The 13,289-nt window shown below is 36.1% G+C and overlaps 1 protein-coding gene across 1 annotated transcript in view; it reads right to left on the reverse strand.

Annotated features, from left to right (window-relative positions):
* Positions 1-13,289, reverse strand: part of EGFL6 (EGF like domain multiple 6) — a 72,533-nt gene that overhangs the window by 22,115 nt on the left and 37,129 nt on the right. Inside the window, exon 8 of the mRNA XM_072614362.1 lies at positions 6,978-7,301. Within this exon, the coding sequence (XP_072470463.1) occupies positions 6,978-7,301 (324 nt within the window). The remainder of the gene's footprint in view (positions 1-6,977; positions 7,302-13,289) is intronic.

The following is a 13,289-nucleotide window of genomic DNA, read 5'->3' on the forward strand; positions in this document are numbered from 1 at the left end:
CGTACAAGTCTTCAAAAACATTTCACTGACATTCAATGTTATGAATTTGATTGGAGGAAGCTGAAAGCAAATCTGTATAATGCTGGCTCACTGAATGAAATAAAACGCAGGGGAGGGGAAGGAACAAGAATTTATTAGGTACCTACTATGTGGTAAGCACTGTGCTAAGTACTTTGCAAGTATTATCTCATTTGACCTTAATTTTTCATTTGAACTCATTTGATTATACTTTTAAATACTATGAATAAAATAGAAATATGGATAATAATGTTACACTTAGAAGAAAAAGAATTTCTATAAATAGAAAACTCCAAAATACAATCTAAATTCACTATATTGGTATTTGTTATATTAAATATTGTTTGAAATATTGAAATTGGAAATTTCAAACATTGTTTTGTGCTTGAAAAATTAAAATATTGCTTGAAATAATAAAGTCATTTAAAATATTTTTGTTATAAAACCAATGATGTTGTTTGTTTGAATAGAAGCTTAACCTGTAGTATGTGGCAGCAAGGTGGCACAGTGGATACAGTGCCAGACCTGGAGTCAGGAAAACATCCTAAGTTTATATCTGGTCTCAGATACAAAGTAGTTGTGTAACCCTGCACAAGTCACTTAATCCTATTTGCCTCAGTTCCTCATCTGCAAAATGAACTGAAGAAGGAAATGGCAAACCACTTCAGTATCTTTGCCAACAAAACTCCAAATTGGGTCACAAAGTTGGTCACAACTTAAACAATTGAACAACCACAAAAATGCAGCCATCAGTCATTTCAGCAAGTGTGCCAGCAAAAGGTACATTCAAGGCATGGTGTTTTAGTGCATGTCTGGTTCTTCTATTATCTGTATCCTTGACATACTAACTGCTTCATTAAATATTCCATTCCTGAAAATCATTTTGTAGATGAGAATTATGCTTAAGTTATCCTCTCCAAGAGCTGGATCTTGCTCCTTTAAAATATTTATTTCTCTAAATGGAACTGCATTTTTAAAAAGCTCATCTTGGCTAGTCTTGTGGGCTTCTATTAAGGAAACCAATTGGAAGAATATGACTTGGTTCATCAAATCAATCACAGAATTTAGAGTTGGATGGGTTCTTTGAGACTGTCCTGTTCGACTCCATTTCATACATTAACATTCCTTTAAAAGGGAGCACAAAAAATGGAAGATTTGCTATTTTCCTTTATGCTTGCAATTCATTTTCATTTTCCCCTAAGTCAGGACTATTTAAGGTCCAAGAATAAATGAACAAGATGAGCTACAAACTTAAAGTTAGTCCTTTTCCAATACTTCCTCCATCAATGGCACAGAAATGAGCCATCTATTAACCTAAAAGCCAAGATAATTTGTGCTATATGCTTTTTCTCCTCTTCATTTTACCCATAATTTTTGTTTCCCCATAACCTAATTTCTTTTAGATTCAGTTTAATTTCTTCCAGATGCTATATCTGTAGCCCTATGTTAATCTGCATGACTGTTTTTACTGTACCATTCTCCAGGGGTATTGCTGGATCATTCAATAAATATTCGCTGAGGTCTTGTGGCGCCCAAGGCCAGTGGAACTAAGGCAGTTATAGGTCCCTGCTTCCTTGATGGGGAACTGCAAGAAAAAATGAAAACATCCTCCTCTATGCCCAGCCTGCTATAGAACCTACATCCACTCATCTTTAGCACTGAAAGCATTCAGGGCCCATAAGAGCATGGCTCCACTATAACACTCACAATAAAAGCTAGGATTAAGAAGAAAATGGTGGAGAAGTCACAAAGATGAATATTCCATCTCCTTGCCCCTACAGAACACTTTTGGCAATGTTCTAGCAATTAGGCAGGATTCCCAATATCCCAGAGTGAGCAGGAAAAAAAGGAAATGACCCGTGGGATCTTGATGCCCAGGTCACGATAGGGAATTAATCTTCCACTAACTAGTAGTGTGTTACAGTTTTCAATGCTGATATTCCATGAATACTTCCTAAACCAAAAGGATACAGGCAAAAAATCTATATACAGCTTTCCTCTGGAGTCTTTGGGGGAGAAATTTATGCTTTATTACATACACTGCAGAGTAGCTACGTGGCACAGTGGATAGAATACACTTATCTTCCTGAATTCAAATGTGGCCTCAATAACTTAGTGACTGTGTGACCCTGGGTAAGTCACTTAGCCTTGTTTGCTTCAGTTTCTTCATCTGTAAAATGAGTTGGAGAAGGAAATGGTGAACAACTCCAGTATCTTGGCCAAGAAAACCCCAAGTGGAGTCATGAAGAGTTGGACATGACTGAAAACAACTGAACAACACACATACTATAGAATGGAAACCAGGTGATGCAGCAGATAGAGCACTGAACTTGGAAAAAGGAAGACTTGTGTACAAACATGGTCTTAGACACTAATTCTATAACCCTGGGCAAGTTACAACTTCTGTCTGCCTCAGTTTCCTCAGCTGTAAAATATAGATTACAGTAGCCTCTATCTCCCAGGATTGTTATGAGGATCAAATGAGATAATATTTGTAAAGCACTTAGCACAGTGCCTGGCACATAGGTTCTTTTTTTTAAGTTTCCTTGTAGCACTTTTATTTTTCCTTACAATGGCATATTGGGCATTATAATCTCGACTCATAGGATGACTTACAAATTTTGGTATTCTACTATCATGTGAGAACATTAAGGCAACTTACAAAAATTTTACATAAATTATGCACAAATTTACAGGTGGTAAATGCAAACTTTTTTGCAACTCAGGGTTGAGTAACTTAGCCCCATGTCATTGGGGGAAAACAGTGGGTTAAGAAAAAACACACATAGTCAGTTCTTAATAAATGCTTATTCCCTTCCCCATCACCACCATGCCTTATAGGATATTGATTTATTTGTAGTAAGCCACATCCCTTGCTCACCTAGAAGTTAAACCATTTTTTTCTCAGAAGGTCAAAGAAGTAAATAAATTTCAGTTAGTACTACAGATTGATATGCCTTATTTTAAAAGATCTCAGCGATATATAAGTTTTGTACTCTTGGTAGCCCCCAGCATAGTGGATGAACTCCTTGTGTCAAATTTTTGGGAGATCATGGATAAAAGTTGAATAATAAGGACAGATGTGGATGAATGATGATCTGTACCATTGCAAGGAAACTCCAAATTGATAGGATCATAGATCCTTTTGAGGATCTTAAGTATTCTTGATACTGGTGGTGGCTTGAATGTTTTTGATCTGGTGGCCACCCACTACCTACCTAGTCCTAGAGGACAACCTTGAGTAGGCGGAGTGAGGATAAAATTGCTCCTCTTTTCTCCCCACCAACCTTGGCTAGTGATAGGATTGATGGACTGGTCTACGACAAGGATGATCCCTGTGGTTAGAGCAATCCCTGTTTCATAGAATAATTGTTTTGTGCTCCCTGCAATCAGACTAAATAAAAAAATTCCCTTTTTAAATAAGGAGTGATATCATAAACCAGAAATTAGATATCTTAAGGAACAAAATAGAAAAGATATCAATAAAATAAAACTCACAGTTCTCATTTCCTAAATGGAAAGATTCCAATTTGGTATGCAGGTGCCCTTCTGTGTAACTCAAAACCCTTGGGACATTCTGTATTTTTTTAAATGGCTCAAAACTATGTTAATGAAATTTCATAGGATACCACTGAAATGTTAAACTAAAACAGAGTCGGTGCTTAAGAAGATGAAAACATTTTGAAAGTGGATCTAATGAAAGCAGGCATGCTAAAAGCCTGACTCCTTAATGTAGCTCTCCCAGTAAATCTAAATGATTAGTTAAAGCAAAATAAATTAGAGGCTGGGTGGGTCAAAGCCCTGCTATCGAGTATAATCAAAGAGCCTAGAACTTACTGGCTTACCTCTATAAATATTTGCACATGAGAATGAACACATTTCAGTAAATTCTCCTCATTTGCATTTTCAAGGGGCTTTATTTAAGCCACTTGGAACAGCCTCATAATACTAATAAACACTTTCAGTCCTCAGTTTTCTGGTTTGGGGTAATCCATGCCACATGTACATACTACAAATTTCCATGACCTTCCATAATTACCTTGGGACTCAATACTTCCTGTTCAGCTCCGGAATTTTGGATCCTGGACTTGGAGCTGAGAGGGACCACCTAGCAATCATTGAATTCATTGTCCTTATTTTTAATAATAGATAATATTTAAATAGCGCTGATGACAAGTCAGGCACTGTGCTAAGCGCTTTACGTGTGTGTGTGTGTGTGTGTGTGTGTGTGTGTGTATCATAACTATACTAGGAGGTAGGTGCTAATTATCCCCAGTTTACAGATGAAGATGTGGGAGCTAGGTGGGGCTGTGGATAGATAGATTATTGAGCTTGGAATCCAGAAGACTCATCTTTGCAAATTCAAATTCAGCCTCAGACATTTTCTAGTTGTATGACCCTGGACAAGTCACTCAACCCTGTTTACCTTGTTCCTCATCTTTAAAATGAGCTGTAGGAGGAAATGGCAAGCCACTCCTTGCCAAGAAAACCCCCCAGATGGTGTCACAAAGAGTCAGACACAACTAAAATGACTGAATACTAGATGAGTAAACTGAGGTTAAGGGACTTGCTCAAGGTTGATAACCAGTAAGGGTTTGAGGCTGAATTTGAACTCAGGTCTTTCTGACTCCAGTCCCAGCACCCTATTCACTGTGCCACTTAGCTATTTTTACTGAGGAGAAAATGGATACCCACAGAGTAGCAGTGACTTTTCCAAGGTCACTTAGCTGATAAGCAGTAGCCATGGGGCTAGAGCCCAGACTTCCTTAGCAGTAGGTAGACAGTGGCAAGACATAGGACTAAATCTATTTTGTATAGTGAGTATCACTCTGATATCCATTTACATCAAGTATTGTACATAATTCAATCAATCAAAGCAATATTTACTGCATGGAAGCCACAGGCAAGGCTCTGGGGATACCAAGAAGGTTCTAGGTGTGTTCAAGAAATTAAAATATACTTACAATATAGAAAGACACTCGAAATTTATTATACTTTGTACAACGTGTTTGGATTCTCATCCTACCTATTTTGAGAAATGGAAGTCCATCTCCTTTAATATTTATGTAATATTTTTCTGGCATCTAGGTGGTCAAGTGGATTAGAGTGCTGGGCCTGGAGTTAGGAAGACTCATCTTCCTGATTTCAAATCTGGCCTCAGATACTCACTAGCTGCGTGACCTTGGGCAAGTCACTTAACCCTGTTTGTCTTAGTTTCCTCATCTGTAAAATGAACTGAAGAAGGAAACAGCAAATCACTCCAGTATCTTTGCCAAGAAAACCCCAAATGGGATCACCAAGAGTGAGAAAGGACTGAAATGAATAAACATCAACAACTAAAACTTTTTAGCTTTACAAAGCACTTTCCTCATAACAACCAATAAGGTAGGTAGTGAGATGATTATGGTGCATTTTCTTTTTTTAATAGATGAGGAAACTGAGTCTCTGAGAGGCTGGGACTTGCTCAAGGTATAATGGCTAGTAATTGTGTGAGGTGGAATTCAAACCTATTTCCTGATTCCATATGCGGTACTCTCTTTACTCCATATTGTTTGATACCTGACTTTTAAATTACCAAGAAAATTAATGTAGTTGCTCAATAGATCATTATCAAACCCGCATACACAGGCCAGGCAAGTCATCTGGATACAGATAATGAGCTCATAAGCTCAGTAGAGCTAGAAAGGACCTTGAAGGTCCTCTCCATCTCTTCATACAATGTCTTCATCTCATAGATGAGAAATCTGAGGCCTCAGAAAGATGAAATAACCTAATGTTACAAGATAATTAGTAATAACAATAACATTTATATAGTTTCTACTATGTACCTGGCACTTAAAAATTTTATTTTATTTATTTGTTATCTGTTTTATAAATATTTCATTTTAAAGAGCAGTTCAATTTATTAGTTATTTTAAGCATTCTTTTCTTTTTAAATTTTGAGTTTCAAATTCTCTCCTTCCCATATCCACTGAGAAGGCAAAAAATATGACATCAATCATGCTTGTGAAATCACGTAAAACATTTCCATATCAGTCATATTTAAGTGAGAAAATCACATTTCAATTTATACTCAGAGTTCATCAATTCTAAATATTGTTTCATTCAATCCTTACAACAATCCCGAGAGGCAGATGTTATTATCATTTCCGTTTTGCAAACAAGGAGGTAAACAGATGGTAAATGACTTACTTGTAAAGGGTCATACAGCTAAAATGTATCTAAGGTCAATTTGAATTCAGGCTTTCCTGATTCCAGACTCTATCCTCTGTGCTACCTAGCTGCCAAGTAGGAAATAAGAGTCAGGATTTGAATGCAGGTTCTCTGACTCCAACATCACTGCTACCTCAGTTTTCTTATTAAAATTATATTATATATATGTGTATATATATACAGATGTACATACCTATAATATAAAATAAATATAAAATAAATAAATAAGATTATTGGGAAGGAAATAACATGTATTGAAAACTTTAAGGTGATATATAAATATCTACTAATATTTCTCCTTCTATCACTGTAGGTGAATGACCATTGTCTGGGGGCACTGATTAGTTAAGAGATTGTCCATGGTCAAGAATCCAATGCATGTCAGAAATGAGATTTGAAGTCAAATCATCTTGACTTAGTGGTATAAGGTGGTATAACAGATAAACTGATGACCCCTTGGTCAGGATGTTATTTTTTTTACCTATAATAAGAAGTGATAAGAAGCAGTTGGTGGATAGTAGATGTATATTTTGTTTGGTTTGGTATTCCATAGCAGCCACTTTGTTTTTATAACTAACAAGAGATTAAAATAGCTCAACTTCAGAAAGGATCTTACTGCTTATGAGCCTGAGGTCTTGTAATACTGCATTTATGATGATTGGTTCCCTCTTCATTTGTATGTATTTTCTTAAGTGTACCATAAGAACTAAGACCTCATAAAAAATAAAAATAAAAGTGATACTCACAGAACACATCTCCTCTAAGGCTTTGTTCAGGATCAATTTGGTTCTTGAGGTCAATCTGTCCTTCTTTTTCTGTCCCATCTTCTCTCCTGGTATCTTCATGTTCTTTCACCTTTCCATCATAGGCCTCACCAGCCTGAATGCTGTCTTCATAATGGAACGGCTGCAACAGAACCTTGGTAGCTGGAGTCACAGCAGGTTCTGGGATCACATTCTTTATTTCTTCATTCTTTTTTACACTGTTCTTATGAGCAAGCAACTTCTTGATGGTGTCTTTCATGGCTCCAGGTGTCTGGAAGATTTCCTTCACAGAATTTTCAGGAATAACTAAAATAACCAGTGATAAGAATAATTTTTTAAAAATTGAACTTGCTGACATTTATAGTCACTCACTACCAACAAAATATTTTAAAATAGTGCTTATAATATACTATAAATGAAAACTTTTCAGAAACAACCTTTGGAGGGGGAAGGCCATCCATCTGTAATATGAAATGGTGGTGAGAATTGTTTTTTTCATTTTTTAAAATTTTATTTTTTAAAAATTGTTTTATTTGTTTTCAGTTTTCTACGATCACTTCCATATCTTTGGCTGAGAATTGTTTAAAGATATTTATTGTACTTGGTAGATCACTTTGGAGTAGTATTGATTGCAATGATTTAAAGGTCCACTGATCTGCAGACCAGGAAAAGAAGGTAGATGTCACTGAGTCAAACATCCCACTTAGTGAAGAAATTCTTACTCACACGTCTTTGTCAGATAAGACTCCCTGCTGCTACTTGAATAAAGTTTTTCTATGTATCCACCAGAGTAGTGGTTGGCAAAGGCTCATGATTCTTTGTCCCTTTCAGCAAAGAATGGTTTCTATATTTTAAAGTAGTTTTACTGTATTTAAAAGTATAAAAACAATTCTTTGCTCATGGATTTGGCCTTTGGGCTGTAGTTGGCTGCTGAAATGCTCCCATCTTTTTCTCAGAAGTTTACTTTCGAATACAAACTCTCTGAAAACCTTAAAAAAAAAAAACGTGGTTCACAGAAAGGTAACATTTCTCTTTATGTTTATTTTCCATTAGATCAAGGGTTGAGAAGCTCTTATCAGTGGCCCAGATCTAGTCCTTAAATCAAATTTACCTGGATTATGAAGTTCTTTACCAAGAAAGGATATTATGATGTGAAAACTTAACATGTCTTTTAAATCCACAAGATGGAGATATTTTTTCATGAAAGTAGACTTTTTTTCCTATAAGAAATATTCTTCCCTACTTTCCACTAGAAAAACTAAGTTTCCCCTTGTTCCTTTGGGGAAAAGAGACAATTTTAAGTCTTTCTGTCCTTCCAAAATTTGGATAGGAATACTCACACTTTTTATGTGTATATATAAATTCCTGAAATGTTTATATATATGTATATATATATATATATACATATATATAGTTTATACAAACATATGTACATAGACACACAATAATGGCTCTCAGTTCCATGATACGTACATACATATTTTTATTGTGTCATTTCAGTTGTGTTCAACTCTTCATGACCGCATTTTGAGATTTTCTTGGCAAAGATATTAGAGTGGTTTGCCATGAGGACGTGGATTTCCAGATCATTTTACAGATGAAGAAACTGAGGCAAACAGGGTTAAGTTAAGCCTAGGGTCACACAGCTGGTCAATGTTTGAGGTCAGATTTGAACTCATGAAGATGAAGATGAATCTTTCTGATTCCAATACACATACATATACACACTATAATGCCCCTTAGTTCCATGTGGCTAATATTAATGTGTGTATATGTATATGTATATACACATGTCTGTCACATGGAAGTAAGGGCCATTATACTGTGTATGTATAAAGGGTATGGTCCTTTTTTTTCAAATTTATTAATTTATTTGTTTTCAGTTTTTAACATTGACTTCCATAAGTTTAGTCCTTTTTTAATCTATAAAATTAATATGTATACATACATATACATATACACACATATATGCATACATACACATATATAATGATTACATATACATGTATATAATTCTGGGCTTTTTTGTGTATGAAACTAACAGGAAAACTAAAATAGCAGTGGAATTTTCATAATTAATATAAGATCTTCATCCCTGGTCCCAACCTGTAAGAGGAACATCTTTTACTTAGTAACATGTCTTTGGAATTGTGGCCATGAGATATAATTTCTGGGTAACTTCATCATTTTATTAATAATGCCAGCATGTTAATTGATTAAAGAATGGTCATTTGGCCATCTCTGTCTTAAACCAAAGACTGCTGTTTTTTTTGAAGTAAAAGTTCTTTGATTTCTTTCTAGAAGTGTAGTCAACCACTTACAGAATAAATCACCATGTAAGCATTAAAAGCTACTGCCATACATTTCACATATCCTTATTTTAGTATTAATAAATATGCCTCTTCTTTGCCCCTCTGGGTAGATAATGATACTGTATCTCTATCTGTTTCACATATACAAGCCTGTCCCCCACTTTTCTATTGCCTTTCCCCCTTTTGGTTTCTCTTTAACTCACTATTATAGTAAAGTACATAGAGTTTTTTATTTGTTGTGTTTATTGAGGGTTCTTTGTTCACTCTTCTTAATTTTAATGTGGCTAGGAGGAATGTTCTAGAAAATTAGAATTTAGGATTGTACTTATGTGGTCTAGTTTGAATTTGTACATGTATGTTTGTGTCAGGGGCATTGATAGAAAAAATAAAATTTCTCTTTTTCTTGTGTTACTGCTTGACTTTTTTCTAAATTTGTTGTTATATCTTTGCCCAGTGGATCAAATGGACTTAAGGACCACGATATTGTTCAGAGGCTAAAAAGTGTGGTAATTTTTTCTAACAGGTATTAACTGATTAAATCTCCAGATAGCCTGGGGACAGGAAGAAGAAACTGACTGGTTCATACCCCTTTGCAGGATCACATAAGCAAGGCCAGGGAAGAATTCAACTATGGAGAGAGGGGAAGAGAGAGAGAGACAGAGAGAGAGACAGAGACAGAGAGAGAGAGAGAGAGAGAGAGAGAGACAGAGACAGAGACAGAGACAGAGACAGAGAGCAGAAAGGATCCATATTCCTGTAGGCCAGTGTCAAACTCCATGGTACTTCCAAACACAAATAGGGAAAAAAATCGGGAGATACATTTTCTAAATCCAATATGATTGCCTATTCAAAAAAAGATCCCAGCATATGTTAGAATAAAGACTTGGGGGTGGGAAGTGTAGCAAAGATGTGAGAAGACTCCTATATTAGATATTAGTCAGAAGACCTGTCTTGTAGCTCTAGCACTGTCTCTAACTTTAGCTGTGAGACCTTAGGCAAGTCACTTTCCCTCTTTAGACCTCAGTTTCTTGATCTGTAAAAGAAGGGAGCCTAGACTAGATGGCATCCATCATCTCTTCCAACTTTAAAGAAGTCAACAAGACCGTAGTACAAATTCTGCCTCTAGCAATGAAAATCTCTGAGCCTTAGTGTCCTCATTGATAAAATGAGGTGGTTGGACTCTGATGGCCCCTAAGGTCCCTTTCTGCTCTAATTCTATGATTCCATGATATAGAAGATCTCTGGGGTCCCCTCCTGTTCTGTCTGTAAGCTTATCATTTATTCAATCATACTATAAGAATATAGTCTAGAGTATGTATACATATATATAAAACATGTAAATATACATAAAATGTGCATGCATGTATATATACATGCACACACTCTAGACTATATTATTACAGTGTACACACACACACACACACACACACACACACACACACACACACACACCCTCCCTTCCGCCCCACACACACACCATAGGAGGAAATGACCCAAAAGGATCTACAGGCAACAATATTATTCAGGATTTTTTCAAACAACCCTTTCCTTCACAAAGTTTTAGTACTTCTTTCTCTCCTTCTTTCTCCCATCCCATGACTCATTGGACTACCACTGAAGTAATAAAAAAGAAAGAACTGAATAAAGCTTTGAGACAGTTTGAGTAAGAAAAAGATCCTCATGAAAATGTAGGTCCGACCCTACTGAATACAATGTTTTTACTTTGAAATCACCCTTTCCAAAGCCAGCTAAAGTCTCCTTGTTAGTGAACTATCACAGTTATTCATCACTGGGGCCATCTTGCTCTGCAATGGTTCCAATTCAAATTTTATAAGCCTGTTGTTAATGGGCCTGAAACCAACAGTATCAGTACCATTAAGTCATAATTACAAATGCTGTTTTTCTTCTGTTAGGATAAAACATCCAACTGACTTTACCAGATAGCTTGCTTATCAAGATTTGGCTGAAAGGAGCTGCTTATCATATGTATTAGGGGATTGAGTCAATGAGAACCCAGTCTTGGAAACATAAGCAAATATTGGGGTTCAGGGAGGCCGTTTCTGGAACTGCCTTATGAGGTGAAATAGAGGGGCCCAGCTCTGCACTTCAAAGCATCACCGCCTTCAGCCTTCCCCTACTGCAATCCAGACTCACAGCAATTCTTACTTCCCCAGGAAGCAAGGAAAAGGAAAGAAATAATGATTTGGATACTTAGTACTTATGTCTGTGCACTCATTTCTGCCACAAAAACCAACCAAATGGCTTTTTCTTTATTGGGTAGTAAGTGGATAGGAAACATTCATAGAATACCTGTGTAGGCTCTGAAGTAGAAAGCCCGCACCCCTCTATTTCACCTCATCATACTGTCTAGAAGATGATTTACCAAAGACTCACATTGGCTGATGCTTCCAAGACTGGGTCCTCATTGACCAGGCCTTGGTAACATATAAGGTTCTCCTTTCCCTGGTACACTATATTAGAAAGGATCCTCTCTATATACATCTGCTGATATACTTCAGTGACTCTTTTCTCAGAACACAGCAAGAAAATTAATAGGAAAATTCAATTCCCTGTGAATTTCCTTTATATAATCAGTAACATGAACCTCAAGGCATTTAACAAATAGGGACCTAGCTTGGCAAATCTAAACATCTGCTTTTAGTTTAGGCTTTGAAGTCTTCCTGCTGAAATGAAACGGAAAAAAATAAAAACATCATAGCCTTTGGTGTCAGAGAGCTCACTCCCTTTGTATTTGAAAGAGAAAGCTATGGTGAGGCGGGTGGTCTACAGAGAGGCTAAAGAATAGGCATATGTATGAGGTAAAGTAGTAGACTGGCTGATAATAGCTCCTGTCTACCTGCCTGGCTTCCCTTTTGGCATTAATGAGAAACAACAATAATTACTGTAGCTGCTAGATGACTCCAGTGGATAGAGTACTGGGCTTGAAATCAGATAGACCTGGCTGCAAATCTGGCCTCAGACACTTACTAATTGTGTGTTGTTTAGTGGTTTTCCATTCACTTCTGATTCTTTGCGACCCCTTTTGGTTGGCAGAGATACTAGAGCAGCTTGCCATTTCCTTCTGCAGCTCATTTTACAGATGAACAAACTGAGGTAAACAGGGTTAAGTGACTTGCCCAGGGTCACACAGCTAGTAAGTGTCTGAAGCTGGATTTGAACTCAGTCTTTCTGACTCCAGGTCCATTGCTCTATCCACAGTGCCACCTGACTGCCTACTAGTTATGTAACTCTGGGCAAATCACTTAAATGTTGTTTGTCTCAGTTTCTTCAGCTGTAAATGGGGATGATAATAATACCTACCTCCAGGGTTATTATGAGGATCAAATGGGATAATATTTGTAAAGTGTATCTGACACATAGTAGGCAATATATAAATGCCTAACTATTATTATTCATGGTCATAATAACTACAATTACAATAATAATTGCTAGTTTTAAGATTTTCAGAGTACTTTAGATTTATATTCCCATTTGATCCTTACAATAAACCTGGGAGGTAGGTGCTGATACTGTACTCATTTTACAGATGAGGAAACTGAGCAAAGGGAGTTTAAGTCCCTTGTCTGGGGTTAAATTAATGTCTGAGTCAAAATTTAACCCGGGGTTTGGCATAAGTCCACAGGAAATTCAGCTGCCACTTGTTTTTATATGGCCTACAAGCTAAGAATGATTTTTATATCTTTAAATTCAATATCATTTATTTATACATAAATAAGTATGGTTTTGTATAAAATAGTGTGTTTAAATACAATATTTATTTATACATAAATGTATATGCTTTTTATATAAAATATTGTGTTTAATATTTATACAATTATTGTGTTTAATATTTATATAAATGTTTTGTGCAAAATACTGTGCTTAAATACAGTATCATTTATATTTTTTTGTGCAAAATACTATATTTAAAGATGTAAACACCATTCTCAGCTCACAGGCCATATAAAAACAAGCACTAGGC

Source organism: Notamacropus eugenii, chromosome 5, assembly GCF_028372415.1.
Source record: "Notamacropus eugenii isolate mMacEug1 chromosome 5, mMacEug1.pri_v2, whole genome shotgun sequence".
In the NCBI taxonomy this organism is placed as follows: domain Eukaryota; kingdom Metazoa; phylum Chordata; class Mammalia; order Diprotodontia; family Macropodidae; genus Notamacropus; species Notamacropus eugenii.